Raw genomic sequence first — 17,295 nt, 5'->3', positions numbered from 1 at the left:
GTCTGTATAAATTAACCCATTTAGGTTAATTTAGTGACTTTGAATAATATTTCGATCTTACCATTTTTTGGGTTACCTAAACAGTAGCGTATACCATTCACTTTGGTATACGCTACTGGTATCCAGGACAAAAATACTTTTGAAATGCACCCAGCAAAGCCTTGTTCTTGCAAGAACAAGGTGGTAGTGTTTTCGTACCATTGTTTCTTGAGGATAAAACGTAATTTGTGGGTAATATACTCATTTTTCTTTGAAGGAGGTTTTAGCATGGGAAGAATAAGGAAGGGTAAAGGGGAAATAAATTAGATCAGACAAACACAGGACTCACTCTCCCACTGAGTCTATGAAACAACTGATGGGCTGTATTAATGACAAACATCTGACTTCAATTTCCTGCTCTTCCAAACAGTTCAGCGTGATCAACTGCAATGATCCCAAGCATAAAGCCTCATCTGTAAAGCATGGTGGAGGTGGTGTCATGGCATGGGCATGCATGGCTGCCTCTGGAACAGGCCCTCTCAACTTTACTGATGACTTAATGTATGATGACAGTAGCAGAATGAATTTATGTAGAATGTAGCAGAATGAATAATGCATTATCCTGTTTAATTCATCATCTGATGTAGTTTTGAGTTTCAATGATGCTAGTATGGTAGCAACACACGTCTAGTTATCTGAAAAGGCAAATGCTAAAGATTGATGGCAGTGAATATATCCACACTGCATATGAAACACAAGCTGGATGGCTGGTAATAGCTTAAGCTTTGAGATGACAGATGTGTTGGGTGTTTGCCGTCATTAGTCCATCTGTTGCTGTGATGATGAGATGACTTCCCAAACTCCACACTTGCATCCTATTGAATATCATGCATAATTACTTTCTTTCTACAGCAGAGGGAATCCCCAACTGATTTATTAATGTTAAGGCTCCTAATACATCTACACAACAGGGCTTGTTTGATGAAACAGACGTATAGATTTCTAAAATTGCAGATCTGATAGAGTCCACATTTCCATGGATCAGGATCACTACATAACTGAGAGAGAAAGATAAAGGGGATGGGGGAAGGAGGTAGGGGAGGCTGTTATTAGAAAAGAGCGAGGTGAAGAGTGAGAGATGGAAAGGTGCAGAAAATAGCTCCACAATATTCTCAGAAACCAAACAGAGAGTCTGTTATCAGGACGCATGGAAAACATCTTCGACACAATCCCCTAGGGCGACAGAGAGGTGGAGAGGGACTGAGATGGGACTCTTGAAAGCCTCACAATCTTGAAGCATACTTCCCATTTGGACACTGAGTATATACGGTGGCCCCCAAAAAACACACTTTGTTTTTACACAAATGTCTTCAGTGGAATCTGCAAACAAATGCTGCAAAATGCTTTTTTTTTTTTTTTGCTATTGCGTCTAAACATGCCAGCTGGAGTCAATGGGAGGTATGAAGTCAGTTCTCCTGAAGTTTTAGGACCACAGTTATATCATAGTATGTCACATGATACACTAATGTCTAAAATCCAGAAAGTGTCCAAATACTTTTTTTCAAAATAATATTTATTGTTTTTAGGATCTTTTTGTGAAATGTTTGATTGGAATGTGTGCTTATGCTGATTATACATTTTTAAAGGAATAATTCACACCAAAAAATTGAAATTTTGTCATCATTTACTTGCCCTTATGCCATTTCAAACCCATATGACTTACTATAAAATGTGTTTGAAAAATGTCTCATTGTTTTTTGTCCATACAGTTGAAGTCAATGGTAACCAAAGCTGTTTGGTTACTAATGTTATTCAAAATATCTTGAAGTATCTTAAAGTCATACAGGTTTGGAAAGACATGAGGGTGAGTAAATGATGACACGATTTTCATTTCTGGGTGAACTAAGGGACTTAATGGGACTTTTGTGTCCATATGCTTTTTGGGGCCTCTGTGTGCAGCTGTTTCCTAAAGTCTGAGACCACTAGTAAAGAGCATTCTCTTTTCTAATTTAATGACGTTTTTCATTGTAAATTTTACTATCAATCATTCAATTTAAGTGAAAAAATGAATTAAAAATTGACATGGATTTTAGCATTTGTTAGTATATTGTCACGTGCACTCAAGCCACATGTCCTAATATGATTTGAGAGTGTCCCAAAGGGCATCTTGTGCTTCAATGTAAGCAAAAACATTAGTGTACAAATTAGTTTAAATGGTCAGTGTCATAAATTGCTTAAGAGACCATTTGTAAGGAAAATGTATTTAAAATAACTTATGTGAGGACTTACTTTTAGATGGACTTTAAACATGGGAATAAACTTTTCTTCTGACTTCTTTAAATCTGCATTAAAGATTCATAACTAAAGGCAAGATAAAAATGTGTTTTGTCACATTAAAACTGTTTCAATAACTATAGTGTAAAATGCTCACTGCAAGAGAGGAGGTCAACATTGCCCAAGCTGTTTGTTTGCTTGCTTCTCGCTCACAAACGCTTGAGGGGCAGAAATGAAGCGAGGGAATAAGACGCAGATGATAAAGACAAGAGTTATTACTATGAAACAGAAAATCTTACATAATACACTTTTGGATCCAAGCACTTTTCTCTCCATGCTTGTATTTTACTTTCATAAATAGCAATGTCACAATGGTGCAGCCCTTTAAAATGAAGACCGAATACTCATAAAATGAAAAAATGCCAGATTCACACCTGTTGATGAAGAGCAGCCGCTTTGTACATCCTAATTCATAAACCACATCCAGAAAAAAAATATTTTTCTTGTCTTAAGCTAAACAAAATTATTATGCTTGGGACTAATGGACTAAGAATAATACATTTAATTCAAGATATATTCTCTGAAAATAAGTCTTAATATCATAACACAATTTAGCTTTTCAAGCATCAGGATCATCAAGTTTCAGGAATAGATACTTTTAGACAAAAATATAATAAAAACTTTTTTTTTTTTTAAATAGTTGTAATAGAGTAATATCTTTTTATATTTATTTCAGCATGAATGCAATTATCACAAAACTAAATATGGCCTTAAAAGGACACAGGACTGAAGAGGTGAGAGGGAATGTATGTGTGTGTGTGTGTGTGTGTGTGTGAGACTACATACGCAGATGGGCTTTATCTAGTGTGCTGGTTCTTTTGGTGTATTTATAGCCGGCCCAAACCCTACCACTCAATTAGTCACCCCATAGGTGGAGTAATTTAATCAGGAGAACATACAACCCGATCTGAGAGCCTCCACGCTCAGTGTGGCCAGACTCTTCACACAGACAGACAGCTCTTCTCCTGAGGTAAGAACCACAGAAGCTTGTAGATTACTAACACCAGATCACACTCGTGAGCAATGATACAACTGCCATCCATCACTAAACCTGTGTCCTCTGTCAGAATCACTCAAATTTGTGTGAGTATCTGTCATGTCAATATCTCTGTCATCACATTTGCTGCTTATTCTTTATGATTGTTCTTCTGCCATTCTGCATTGCTTAGCTATTTAGTGAATATATCACTCCTCTAGACAAAAGAAAGCATTAAAAATGCAGTAAAAATAGTAATGTGAAATATTGTTACAACTTAAACTATTAATTTCTTTAAAACAATGCAAAAACATGCATTTGAATCTACTAACAAACGTCTGCAGTAAAGAATTTGTCTCACAGTGGCTCGGTATTGTGTTAACAGGTTACCATAGCCATTGTATCTGACACAGTAAGGTCTATGACAGCTATAAGTCTCACTTAAAACATTTATGGTGAAGATAAAAGGCACGATGGGCATTTATAGAGTTGTGATGGGTGATCAGACTCTTGTCTCAGTCTCTCCATGGATATGGAGGGTTCTGGAGCAGTAATGGTGGTGTGAAGTTTGTGTGTCACAAGGTCTTAATCTCAGGAGGGTTAGTCTTCCATCCACCTGTCTGGCTTCTATTTTAGTGTTGTCTAAAAGCTTTCCGTTTATCATTCAGACCTCTGCTATACTTTTAATTACCATTGTGTGATATGTTTGTGTGATGACACTCGCAGATGTCTCCAAACACAGCTGAGGATTATAAAAAGAGAGATTAGAGAAATACCAAGTCGTGCCCAAGAGAGACCTTGTTAGAGGAGATCAGTTTAGATCAAGTGTGCTGGTGACAAAAATTTCCTAAACAAAAGCGAATTAGCTTAAAAGAGGGTTTCACAAACTGTCAAGAATGATTCAGCTGACAAACAGGATAATTTTGAATTTTAAATTTGCTTCCTTAATTTATATAATATGTCTAAGGCAAAGTTGTAATTACTGTACATTTCCAAAAACAGCCCTGGATTTGGAAACTTACAGAATTGGTTCTCAACCAGAGGGCCTCAAGATGACTTAAAATGATAAAATAAGATGAAACAAATATTAAAATAAGACAAGACATCTATAAACTGAAGAAGCAGTTTCCAGGTTCTCAAAACCACTTTACAGCAATCACAGATAAGAGTGATCGATTGATCAATCATTTCAATGAACTTAATTTAAACAATTTAGTAAAAATGTATTTAGTCATTTTACTTAAAAATTTTAGTTTTTCTGTACTGTGTCAAACCAAGGCAAGATTTTGTCAAGTTCAGTACGATGGAAGGAAAGGTGCTGGAAAAAATGGTCACACTTTATTTTAAGGTCCAATTCTTGCTATTAGCAAACCATTAACTAAGACCTTTGCCTCAATAAACTCCTAAATTGCCTCTTATTAATAGTTGTTAAATTTAGGTATTGGGTAAGATTAGGGATGCAGAATATGGTCATGCAGAATATGTGCTTTATATGTACTAACAGCCAAAATGTTAGTAATAGGCAAAGAACTGGTCCCTATACTAAAGTGTTACTAAAAAATCATTAGTAATTAGTGACACAGTATGGCCATGCATGGTCATACTGTGTACATAGTACATTATAAGTCGTGGACTTGTGCTTAGAGCCATGAAAAACCTATTTCCACAAGAAAATATGGTCAGAATAACCTGCAGTATGCTATTTTGATAGTGTGAAAAGACGTAGAAGGAAACTAATGGAAAGAATTGAGATGGCTTGCCAGTTGGATGAAGAAAGGGAGAAAGCCTTAAGAAGTGAGACAGCAGAAAAGGGCAAGACAAACAGGAAGCAGAGGAGGGGGGGAGTGAAGTACTGACTGTGCAAGTCAAAGAATTTTCTTAGAAGGATTTTAAGCAAGAGAGCTGCTTCTCCTGGTTTCCATCTGCTGCCTTTTATGGTAAAACAGTAGAGGGGGATTTGGTGTAGTAGTGAAGCCCGGGCCAGACGAGGGCTCAGTTAGACACACTCACAACGGGATAGCAGGGGGCTGAGGAGCAGGGAGAGAGCGTGTGCGGGACACTGGGGACCCCTGAGGCGGTGGGACGGAGTGAGGTGGCACTCAGAATCACAGGGCTCATGGGAACAATACACAGAGAGGCTTAACAGGTCCAGGACTCAGATAGCCGTGTGAGTAGATGTCATTCTGTTATTAAGAATAATTTAGAAGAAATCGTCTCTCTCAGTAAATTTCACATACGATACACATTGCACAACAACGTTTCTTTGAATGATTTGCTTTTAGATCAGTTTTAAATTCAGACAAGTGTTGTAACAATAGAGTTATGTGACCTGTTACAGGAAAGAGGAATATTCTCAGAAAAAAAAGTCCATTCATAGTGATTTTCACAGGTAATCGTATCCTTGCCAGCAGAGGCACATTTACGTATGCACACTAACACATGCTGATACACAACATAATGGCTGCCAGCTGGAGGTGAGATAACAGGCTGGTTATGATGCTATGATGTACTACACTGTGGAATTCCAGTGTGCTCCATCCAGCACTGAGAATGACTGATCGCTGTTACCCATGCAGAGTGAATTTGACTGATGCTTGAGCTTCTGATGTTATGGTTAGCAACATCTGATGTCTCCTTTAACAATAAGACATATTTATAAACCCCTATCTTTTAACATCTTTCTTTCTTTCTCGATTTGTTTGCAAAACCATTATCATATAAATGTAATCAGTAAAAGCTGATGATGAGTTTAATGTTAAAATGTTGCAAAGTGTATGAAATAGGCTCCACTATAGACCACTAGTGAAATTGCCTATAATTTTGTCAATTGTATAATTATCATAACAAATTTGAGTTAGATGTTGAATGGGAAATGTACTTATTATACCATAGAAACCATAGAAATTAAAATAAACATTAACTGAAATATATTAATATTTAAAAACATATTTTTTGTTACTAAAATAACAAAAAAACTAAACAAAGAAAACTAAAAGTAAAATGTAATTGAAATATATTGTCTATATATATATATAGACAAAAATGCTAAAACTTTCAAATGAAAATAAAAACAGAAAATATTAAAAAAATCTAATTCAAAAACTATAATAGCATATCAATAATAATAAAATAATACTGCTTTAATGATGTATGCATTTCACAAACAAAATCTGATGATCATGTTCTCCAGCATCTTGAGCTTCAGTAGAAGCAAGAACATCTGGAAAAAAATAGTGCATAATATGTATTTCTATATAAATGTATAAAAAATTGAAAAATATCCAGTTTATTTACAGGTTACAAGACAGTGGTATTTAAAAAAAATACTAATCTGAAGATCTCACAACTCAATAGTTAATGATAATAATAATAATAAATATAAATATAGATTGCAATCATCTTCTCAGAGGTTCTAGCATTTTCACACATCATACTCCATCGCAGGACCGAAAGGCAGAAGTAAAGATGACAGAGCGTTATGACTGCCACTACTGTAAGGAGTCTCTGTTTGGCAAGAAGTATGTTCTTCGTGAGGAAAACCCGTACTGTGTGAAGTGCTATGAGAGCCTGTACTCCAACACCTGCGAGGAGTGCAAGAAACCCATCGGCTGCAACAGCAGGGTAACATCACTTAAAATACCATACTGTATGAAGTTGCATTAGAGCTTGCAGATCTAGAAAGTGCATCATATGGTCATCAAACGGACTTTAGGTGGTCCATAGGTACTTTTCTGGGTGATCTCTTAATCACCCAGAATTGTCATCAAAGTATGTATTTTGCTGCTTTAGGATCTGTCCTACAAGGACCGCCACTGGCACGAAGACTGTTTCCACTGCTTCCAGTGCAAGCGCTCACTGGTGGACAAGCCTTTCTCCACCAAAGACGAGCAGCTGCTGTGCACCGAGTGCTATTCTAACGAGTACTCCTCCAAATGCCATGAGTGCAAGAAGACCATCATGCCTGGTAAGAGATTCTTCACTGTGGGAGGAGCTATTACCTCATATCAGTAGATGTGCTTTTTTATACTCATGCACTGCCATAAAAACATAATTATTAATTCAGCGACACATTCTTTCCATTAAAGCCAATGAAAACTGCTTCCTTTCACACAGAGTCGGTCTTTGCCCAGATCTTGAGAAGAAAGAATAACTATCATTAGACAGATATATTACAGGCCCGTCATGACGTCAAGGCAATAGATTAAGTGATCTACTTAACTGGTAATAAATATTCATTCATAAATCTTCAAAGACAGGTCCTCATGACCATGTAAAAATGTCACACTCTTATTAGCCCATTATGCTTTATGATCAACCACACTTTTTGTAATATTGATCAATCAAAATGAATAGATGGAACCAAGTTTAGATTTATTATATGTGTAGAAGCTGTTTTGGCAGTTTAATTAATGTGATTCAGTTTGTGAAACGTAATATTTCAAGTCTGGAGCACATGGACATAAAAGATATGAGCCGGACTTTTTAAAACAATGAAACTCTGTGCTGTCTCTGTTTACACCACTGCTGGCAGTTGCGCCATGGCTGGTTTTTATTGGACTTTCGTCTGGATGTTAAAAAAGAATTATGCTTTGTCTTCCTAACAGCTAAACGTCCCTGCTGCATTGCAGATAATATGAGGAGTACTGTAAACATGTCATCAATTATCCATCATCTGGGACTAAAAAGACTATATACAACTGATATTTTGTCCTGTAATGATTATTTATATAGAATTTGCTCATACATAATTTGATATGAACAAATATGTAAATATTTGCAATTTGATTATATATATAAAAATAGGCCACTTAGCCATTTAAATATGACCAAATACCTATTTGAGTAAACAAGCAAAACAAATAAAGACAAATGAAATACATTATCAAATAAATAAAATGATTTTAAGTCCACATAACACCTGACGAAGACCCCGTTTGGATCAAAACATTGTAGTTTTTATGGGAGCATTATTTAACATGAATTCATAAATTTATTTACATTCAACCATAAAAATATCTCAAAATTGTATTTGTCTACATATAAACTACAATTTGGAGTAACTTTATTTATTTATTTGCTTTTTTTAAAGATTTTTTTTAATAATGGACAAAAATCTAATAAATCTATTTCAAATTAATACTATTCTTTTGGACTTTCTATCCATCAAAGATTACAAATAAATATTAAGCAGCACAACTGTTTTCAACATTGTTAATAATAAGAAATGATCCTTGAGCACCAAATCAGCTTATTAGTATGATTTCTGAAGAATGTGACACTGAAGACTGAAGTAATGATGCTGAACATTCTGTTACACCGAATTTACATTTCTAGTGTTTTACTATATTTTTGATAAATTAAATGCATCCTTGGTGAGCATAAGTGACTTTTTTTTTCAAAAACATTAAAAATGGATACTGACCCCCAAACTTTTGAATGGTAGTGTACTTTACAAAATACCTGGACTAAATATTAGAATTGGATATAATTATGAGGGCATAGAAAGCATGACCTGGTATTTTGGACAAGGACAAATATCTACCAACTTCCTCCATCTTTCATTATAGTTTCATAATATGTACCTTGAGTGTTGTGGATCTCAGTATCATTTTAGCATGCTTCACTTCATGAGCAGAATGCTGTTGTATTTCAGTTAAGATGGCTCTCTTCTCTCCCTCAGGCTCCAGAAAGATGGAGCATAAAGGAAACAGCTGGCATGAGACCTGCTTTACCTGCCAGCGCTGCCAGCAGCCAATTGGCACTAAGAGCTTCATCCCCAAAGACAACCATAACTACTGCATGCCCTGCTATGAAAAGCAGTTTGCCATGCAGTGTGTTCATTGCAAGAAGGTAGAATCCACAGTAGAAGTAACCAACGAACTACAACACAGGAGTTACATATACAGGCTACAAGTACATTAAACATTAAGACACCAGTCAACTATGAGTGAAATACAGTCCATGCAGTCACAAAATCAAGCTATTCTATGCATACAGATAATAGTTGTAGGGAAGTAAGTTATTTTGAACATAGTCGATGTCTTCATCTCCTTTTCTACTCTGTGTAGCCCATCACCACTGGTGGTGTGACGTACCATGACCAGCCATGGCACAAGGACTGTTTCCTGTGCACTGGCTGTAAGCAGCAGCTGTCTGGCCAGCGCTTCACCTCTCGTGATGACTTTGCCTACTGCCTCAACTGCTTCTGCAACTTGTATGCCAAGAAATGTGCCTCCTGCACCACCCCAATCAGTGGTATGCACAATCCAACAAATGGAACAACAAATAGAAATAGCTTCTATACAGAAATACCTCACTTATGATGCGGTATAGTATGATTGTTTGAAATCAGGGTTGTGTGCCATTCAGAATTAAAATGCCCCTATTATAGGTTATGAAAGATTCATATCTTGGTTTTGGGAGTCCCCAACAACAGGTTGACATGCATGCAAGGTCAAAAAACACTTTCATTGTCTTATAGTATGCATTTTATTTTTTAGCTTATTTGCTCAATGACTCCCGAACGATTCGCTCAATAATTCATTTTCCAAAAAAAGACAAATTTTTGGTCTCATTTTCATTTAATCTCGGCTGTAATGCCTGATAAAGCAGTGTTTGTGAGCGCAGTGCTGCTTTGTGTACAGCGTTACCGAGGAAACCTCTATTTCTACCCGCTCCAAAAGCGGCACCTAGTGGCAAAGAATAAATTTGATTTATTTATATACAAATATGTATACTATATATATTTATCTAAATATGATGAGAAAATATTTATATATTTTCTGATATTTAATAAATTAACTTGTTGAAAATGTTGCCCAGTTGCAAAGCTCACCAAAAATTCCAATTTCAACATCCTGCAGCTCATGGCCTATTCAAATTCCAAAAACGGAAAGGAAGGCAATGCTTAAATTGTGAATTTTGTTCAATCCTTTTTCAAAAAACTCAAATCTACCAGCATCCATAAACTGTTATGCAATACAGCTACATCTCTTTGTTGCCAGTGCTCATAACATGTTTGCAATCACATATAGGACTTGGAGGAAGCAAGTACATCTCCTTTGAGGAGCGCCAGTGGCACAACGACTGTTTCAACTGCAAGAAGTGCTCAGTGTCTCTGGTGGGCAGAGGTTTCCTCACCGAGAGAGATGACATCCTGTGTCCCGAGTGTGGCAAAGACATGTGAAAGCGTGCAAGAAACAATTCAAGCATGCATGACACTTAAAATGTTAAAACCAAAGCAAAGCATGAAACAGTGTGAGCAATGAATACATTTAGGTACTCCATGAAAACATAGTAAAACATTGTTGTAGCAAAGATTATAATAGTGTATGTATAGCAGATGTTCTTTATTTCAGGAGCGTTATTTAACATGAAGACTGAGGAAAGAACTGGTTCTAAAGATTAAACTTTAAATGTGAGGATAATAACCATTATTATCTCTTTCAAATGTCTAACTGGCTCTCTTATGTGTTGTTGCATAACCCATGTCTTAACTTGCAAAAACATATTTTGGTCTTTTTGTGTATCTAACAGTTGATGAATTCTAAATAAAGTACATTTAATGCAATATCAGTGAAGCTTATTAAAACAAATAGACTATGGCCCACTTTCACAGTCAGGGCTTAGACTAAACCAGGATTTGGTCATAGTTCAATTAGGACTTCTTAAGTAATTTTTATAAACATGCTTAGAAAAAAAAACATTACTGGTGTGCATCTTGAGACAAAACAAAGGCACTGATATATTTTAAGATCAGTCAGTGCACGTTTATTTCAACTGAAACAGCTAAGACTTACATTTTAGTCTAGGATTAGGCTTAAGACTTGTCTGTGAAACCGGGGGTATATGTTTTTCGTTTCTCTTGACATGAACTGAACTATTGCACTAGCAAGGCAAGCACTCAGTACAGCTCAAATAATAAAACAGGACAATAGAGCCACCTAGTGTTGACAATGTCCATGCAAAACTATGTGCATCATCTTATCAGAGCATATGCAAAATATATTTTCTCAAAAAGCTTTAATTATTATGCTTTAATGCTTGAAATGAGTTCTGTAGACAAATGTAAACTGTGCCTATGCATGAATTTCTTGAGGCGTGAGCACATAGTGAAGGGAAAGCAGTCAAGAAGTGTCCAGTATACATGGGAACTCCTGAAATTTAAAAGCAATGTGTAAAAGCATCCCAGGATGCACCCCATTAAATGGGCTGAGTAATGGGCTGAGTGCATGTCCACAGAAAGTACAGCTGGAATTTAGACAACAACTGGCCCAGAAACTACATAATTCACATCAATTTGTATCGTTTTATAGTGTTAATGACATAGTTCTTATTACTATCTTTACCATTTTAGAATAAGCCAGTTTTGGTTCATATTGAAATAGGATTTGGTCATAGGAATTCAGGAAAACATGCAAACTTGTTTTGGCCAATTAAACATTAAGATTTGTACTCATGGAAATTACTAAAGTAGTCAAACCTGTTCATTAGAAGGGGGTGACCCAATACTTTTGGCAATATAGTGTATATAAAAATAAACAATTTACCAACCCCAAACTGTTCAACAGTAGTGAACAAAGCAAGACAGCTATGGAATTCATATATCATACATATAAAATTAAACTAACTTTTATTTTATGGATATTGACTGTACATTTCACTGATCAAGTGTGTATTAACTTGAGTGTATTATACTTTTTATCATTTTAAAATCTTATAATTTCAGGTGTAATTCCTGATTTAAAAAAAAAAAAAAAAAAAAAAAAAAATATTCGCAAACACCGTGATCAATGCTCTCAGTCATTTATTTTATCAGGCTTGTTGTCACGGAGGAACATTCCATGCAGTTCAATAAAAACTCAATTCATAATGTCTAGAAAAGACCACCACTAAAACAATGACATGTGAAACACTTCATATTGCATTCTCACTTAAATCAACGCATGATGCAACACACATCACAATTGCATTTTGGCCCTTTGGCGACTAGAAATACAAAAACTGTCAAGGGATTTACCTGACAATGACTAAAGCACTTGGACAGGCCTATCCCGATCTAAAACAATGATCAATGCAAACATTTTATTGGAGAAATAAGAGATTTCTTCAAAATGCCACTCAGTACAAACACATCCGGTTACTGGGAATACTCCTATACCAGTAAAACACTGCAGACTAATGGAAAGCATGTCCATTTTCCATTTATTTCTTCTTAGTGGGTTCGATTCGCCAACATGATTCACTCACAAGAGAAAGTTTGTTCATTGCAAGAAATATTTTTCTATAAACATTGCTAAAAAAGTGAAAAACTGATCAGTCTAACATAAAACTGCTAGGAATGTCTCACACATCAAGCCAAAAACAGAAGTGTTTCCTAGTGTGAAATACACCAGAAGGTCACATTTGACAAGTCACCTTTCCTGAGGCTGGTAAGTAAAGATGAAAGTGACAACTTGAGATGTGTGACAAGAACCCATCTTTCAAAGCGTCTCATTGTGAGTCTGTCTTTGCCTCAGAGACCCAGCAGACGACGTCAGTGGTGTTAACTGTCCATCCCAGATGACTTCTCAGATCATGGCCATGTGATATGTTGAATCTTTTTCTTTGTATCAGGTGACTTAATGTCCTTCTGCCACAAAAAATAAAAAGAATTACCATCAGAAAACCTAAAAGAGTCACTCGTCTACACCGCACAACACCAGTCAAGCTAAATAAGCATTTTTTCCATGGTCTTAGTTTGATACTCACACTAGTGTTGGGTTCTCCATCGCTGGGGGACGTGCGCTTTAGTTTAGACGTGGTATTGTTTGAATGTACTGAGGAGTTGGCAGTTTTGGAGTGATTACAGGGGCTCTTGGGACCGGCCCCTGGCGATGACACTGGGGTCCTGTTAGAGGAATTTGAGGAAGAGTTTGTAGAGGTTCCAGAGAGCTTGCGCATGGGGTTTATGAGATTGATGCTGGAAACTGGGGGCTTTAGTCGGTCTATGGTGACAGGTGCTGGTGAAGGATCAGATTTCTTCAGCTTAACACCGCCAGTGTTAGTAGAGCTGCCGTCAAACACTATCAACGGCCTCTTCCTGCCACTATCACTGCTTGAACTGAAACCAAACAGAGTTAGAATATAAGAGAAAATAGTTTAGACATTTTCATTCAGGTGCATAACACAGCCATACAAATATTATATTATTTCTCACAGTTACCACTCAAATAATTTATTTTTAGCTTGTGCATCAAGCTCAGTTAAGAAACATGCAATCAAGTTTTGTTATTAAACAAGCAAAGGCAATGAGATTTCAAAGCTTCAGCAAAAAGAAAGAGTATCAGTGATTATTACAAAGCAGTCTGGAATTCTTGAGTTAAATATTTTGGAATAATTACATATTTGTGTGCACGTAAACACATGGTCAGAATTGTTGGTACCAGAATTGTTGGTACCCTTGGTAAATATGATCAAAGGCGGCTGTGAAAATTAATCTGCATTGTTAAACCTTTTTATCTTTTATTTTAAAATCTTTTATTTTATTGTGTCTGTCTGTCTGTCTGTCTGTGTGTGTGTGTGTGCGTGTCTGTCTGTCTGTCTGTGTGTGTGTGTGTCTGTCTGTCTGTGAGTGTGTGTCTGTCTGTCTGTGTGTGTGTGTGTGAGTCTGTCTGTCTGTCTGTGTGTGTCTGTCTGTGTAGAAAGTTACCTGTGCGCGCTGGCTTCGCTCTGACGCGCTCGGCTCCGCTCCATCCTCCTCCCCCAGCGGCTGCTGGGCAGATCTCTCTGCGGGAGAGGAATGACGTGCCGCAGGTACAGATCTGTGAGTCGCTCGCGGTCCTCTTCATCACCCACTGCTATCTTCCTCTACAACACAATACAGGCACCACACTGTTTCAGGCATTTTTACTACATCTTATTAAATTATACTTTGCATAATAGCCTGCGCTCAAAACAACTAAAATAAGATTATCATTATGTTCATATAAGAAACAGGCACGTTATGCGATGAAGCCTACAAAAACCTGACAGGTTTCAAGTGGCTCTCAATCTCACCTCGCGTAACATAAGCTGAATGAACTCCTGAGAAAGAAGCTCTGGATGAAGCAGAAGGTCGAGTTTGGAAACATCTCCAGCGTTTGATGTGGGGTTTCTCGTGCTGTCTGTTCTGCGGGACGCCATGTTTCTCATCGACTTCCGGAGAGCGCAGGAAGACTTAACAGCACATGACCATTACTGCCACCTACTGTAACTTATGACAAAGTTATTTCATTTTACACCCGCTTTTTTTGTTTACATGGATGTACAGCCCCAAAAGAAGTTCAATCCATGTTACTGATGGATTGAATTAATGGGCAAATATTTGGCCATTTACAGCTATTACCACTGGCTGATATCCATATCAACTAAACATTTTATTTATTTGTTGTGCATATTGTGCATTTCACTTAATCAATTTTGTACTAGGCCTACATCTTATTTTTTTACCAGGATGTGTTATTACATCAAGCTGCTCTCTTGCTATCAGCCTTCGGAAAACACATCCGTCCCTTTTTTGTTCTTTAGTACTGAAAGATTTCTATATAGGCCTCTCTGTCAATTTGACAGTATTTATATAGATAAAAAAAAAAAAACTAAGATTGACTTTACAGAAAATGCTACATTTATAAAGTTGATGCATTCCAAATATTTCAGGAATGGTGAAAGTGTCTATGACGCATAAGCAAAATTCTTCAGTCAAATTGGTAAAATGACTGAAAACAGCAAGCAGAAATCATAATTATATTGTAAAACTTAAGAAGCAAGAACAATAATTTAAGTTCAACATTTATTATTTTTTTAAAAAGGGGAAAAAATGGACAAACAGCATTCAGTTAAAACCTACAGTCGTGCAGAATCACTTTGGGATTGGTGTTCAAGGCAAACTCAAGATGGTTAACATCACTCACAAGCACAGCTTCAATGTATACCATGTATTTGAAATTGATATGAAAAAGTCAAAGGTTTGTTGCAGAGACAGATAAAATGTACAGCTTGAATGCACTGTAAGTTGCTTTGGTTAAAAATGTCAGTCAAATGCATACAATATCAATGCAATAAAAAAAATAAAAAAAACTCACTTAACCATGAATAAATTCTATCAAATATGTCCAATAAATCACCAGTTTTACTTTATTTGCCAATTTGTACAAAACTGCAGAACTTGTAAAATCCTTCCAACACAAAAATAAAGAAATTACCACGTTCAGGAACATATATGAATATTGCTTTGATGAATTTCAGACAGCAGATGCTGTTTCCTTCATCACTGCAGATTATGATCCAGTTAAGTTGTCAAGTTTTCAATTCATAAGTGTTCTTTGAAACCATGACTTCAAATGTTTCATACTTTGGTGCAAATCCTAGACAGAAGACTGGCTCTCACTGCTGCACACATAGATGTTGCTGGGTCTTATACGCCTGCGACTTCGCCCGGGAATCTTGGGACAGAGATGACAGGTCTTGGGCATGAACTCCAGGCAGGCTTCACGAAACTTGCGGATTCTCCAGCAGTATATGACCGGGTTGAAGACTGCCTTGAGGTAACTCAACCACAGTGCCCCGATGCTGATGGGGTAAAAGGCCGGGCTGAGGTAGAAGCGTCTACTGAACACCGCCAGCAGACTTACCACCGTATGTGGCAGCCAGCACACGGAGAAGCCAATGAACAGGATGAGGATAGTGGTGAAGGCCCTGGTTTTAAAACTCATGTCCACGTTAACTTGGGGTCGCTGCAGTCCGGTCAAACCCAACTTGCTGACATGGTTAATAGCAACACTGCCTTCGCTGGTGTGATTGTGGATGCGCAGCGCATTGCGTCGAACCGTGTTGAGAATACACAAATAGGAATACAACATCACACCGAATGGCACAAAAAACACAGCGACAGCAAGCAGAACCGTGTAACCCCGGTCCGCCAGCGATTCACTGTATCCCAGAATGCATTGCGGTACTTGTGCCCCCATCCTTGCTGTCCTCCAGCCGACCACAGACGGCAGGGACACGCAAAGCGACAGAGCCCATGACGCGGCAATAAGAATTTTCGCCCGATGGGGCGTCAGCTTGTCCTGCCGCTGAACTATAATGAGGAACCGATCGACACTGATGATCAGAAGTATAGACACACCTTCTAGAACAAACAGCCAGTAGAGCATGATGGAAATGCGGCAGAATCCCACTCCGAAGCTCCAGTCCGTAGTTGCGAGAGTGACAGCAGTGAATGGCATGCATAGCAGCGACAGCATGATGTCTGAAAAAGCCAGTGTGGCCAAGAGCAGATTAATCGCTGAACGCATGGCTGGTTTCTGATACACAATCAGACACACAATGGCATTGCCGAGAAAACCAATGGTGATCATGAAGATCATGATGGCAGCCAGTGCCACCCTGAGAGTGGTTGGCATAAGGGCAGTATCAGACTCTTGCATCTCAGTTTCTATTGGTTCAAGAAGGCCACACCCCTCCAATGAGCTGCCATTGCATGTAAACATGGCAGCTGTTACCAGGTATTATCCATCCAAGGCTGGAAAGTCATAGCTAAATCTTTCCCATGGTCGTGTGAGCTCCCTAATAAATGAAAAGCTGTCCTGTAAAACATTACCTGCAACAGAAGACCATAAGTGGGAGGTATATTAACAACAATGCATACATACATTTACACTACTCTCAAAAGTTTGGGGTCAGAACAATTTTTTTTAATACTGTTACTCAGCAAGGATGGATTAAATTGTGACAGTAACAGTAAAGACATTTAAATTGTTACAAAAATGTGTCAATTAAATGCCGTTCTTTTGAACCTTCTATTCATCAAAGAATCCTGGAAAACAATGTATGGTTTCCACAAAAATATTAAACAGAAAAAAAACTGTTTTCAACATTGATTGCAGCAAATCAACAGCAAATCAACATATTAAAATGATTTCTGAAGGATCATGTGACAATGAAGACTGGAGTAATGGCAAAATTCAGCTTTGCCAATACAGGAA

At 37.3% G+C, this 17,295-nt stretch overlaps 3 protein-coding genes across 6 annotated transcripts; 1 reads left to right on the top strand and 2 right to left on the bottom strand.

The window, feature by feature from the left end:
• Positions 1-3,073: 3,073 nt before the first annotated feature.
• On the top strand, positions 3,074-12,035 carry LOC306876977 (four and a half LIM domains protein 2-like). 4 transcript variants are annotated; one of them, XM_079428472.1, is made up of 7 exons: positions 5,284-5,456; positions 5,628-5,678; positions 6,734-6,910; positions 7,079-7,253; positions 8,970-9,139; positions 9,358-9,544; positions 10,324-10,857. In XM_079428472.1, exons 3-7 carry the CDS (start codon positions 6,755-6,757, stop codon positions 10,473-10,475), a joined length of 840 nt encoding a protein of 279 aa, XP_079284598.1. In that variant the 5' UTR covers positions 5,284-5,456; positions 5,628-5,678; positions 6,734-6,754; the 3' UTR covers positions 10,476-10,857. The 4 variants fall into 4 exon arrangements, with proteins under 4 accessions (XP_079284597.1, XP_079284596.1, XP_079284598.1 ...); XM_079428471.1 differs by lacking the exons at positions 5,284-5,456; positions 5,628-5,678 and adding an exon at positions 3,074-3,283 and having other exon boundaries at positions 10,324-12,035; XM_079428470.1 differs by lacking the exon at positions 5,628-5,678 and having other exon boundaries at positions 5,166-5,456.
• On the bottom strand, positions 11,314-14,461 carry LOC306876978 (ashwin-like; the record flags this gene model as incomplete). The annotated part of the gene is made up of 4 exons (XM_079428474.1): positions 11,314-12,920; positions 13,040-13,391; positions 13,980-14,137; positions 14,327-14,461. The coding sequence occupies 4 exons, from the start codon at positions 14,459-14,461 to the stop codon at positions 12,864-12,866; spliced, it is 702 nt and encodes a 233-aa protein (XP_079284600.1). The 3' UTR covers positions 11,314-12,863.
• Positions 14,462-15,672: 1,211 nt separating this feature from the next.
• Positions 15,673-16,800, bottom strand: LOC306876825 (high-affinity lysophosphatidic acid receptor-like; the record flags this gene model as incomplete). Its single annotated transcript, XM_079428248.1, has 1 exon — positions 15,673-16,800. One exon carries the CDS (start codon positions 16,798-16,800, stop codon positions 15,673-15,675), a length of 1,128 nt encoding a protein of 375 aa, XP_079284374.1.
• Positions 16,801-17,295: the final 495 nt, after the last annotated feature.

Source organism: Barbus barbus, assembly GCF_936440315.1.
Source record: "Barbus barbus genome assembly, chromosome: 11".
NCBI classification, from domain to species: Eukaryota; Metazoa; Chordata; class Actinopteri; order Cypriniformes; family Cyprinidae; genus Barbus; species Barbus barbus.
This window is presented reverse-complemented; position numbering and strand designations above follow the sequence as displayed.

What these genes read in the sequence shown, in the direction of transcription:
- LOC306876977 (XM_079428471.1), top strand. Translation starts at nt 6,755, where the DNA reads ATGACAGAGCGTTATGACTGCCACTACTGTAAGGAGTCTCTGTTTGGC. An exon ending in CCATCGGCTGCAACAGCAGG is followed by an intron (nt 6,911 to 7,078) that starts GTAACATCACTT and finishes TTGCTGCTTTAG; the next exon opens with GATCTGTCCTACAAGGACCG. An exon ending in CTGCACCACCCCAATCAGTG is followed by an intron (nt 9,545 to 10,323) that starts GTATGCACAATC and finishes AATCACATATAG; the next exon opens with GACTTGGAGGAAGCAAGTAC.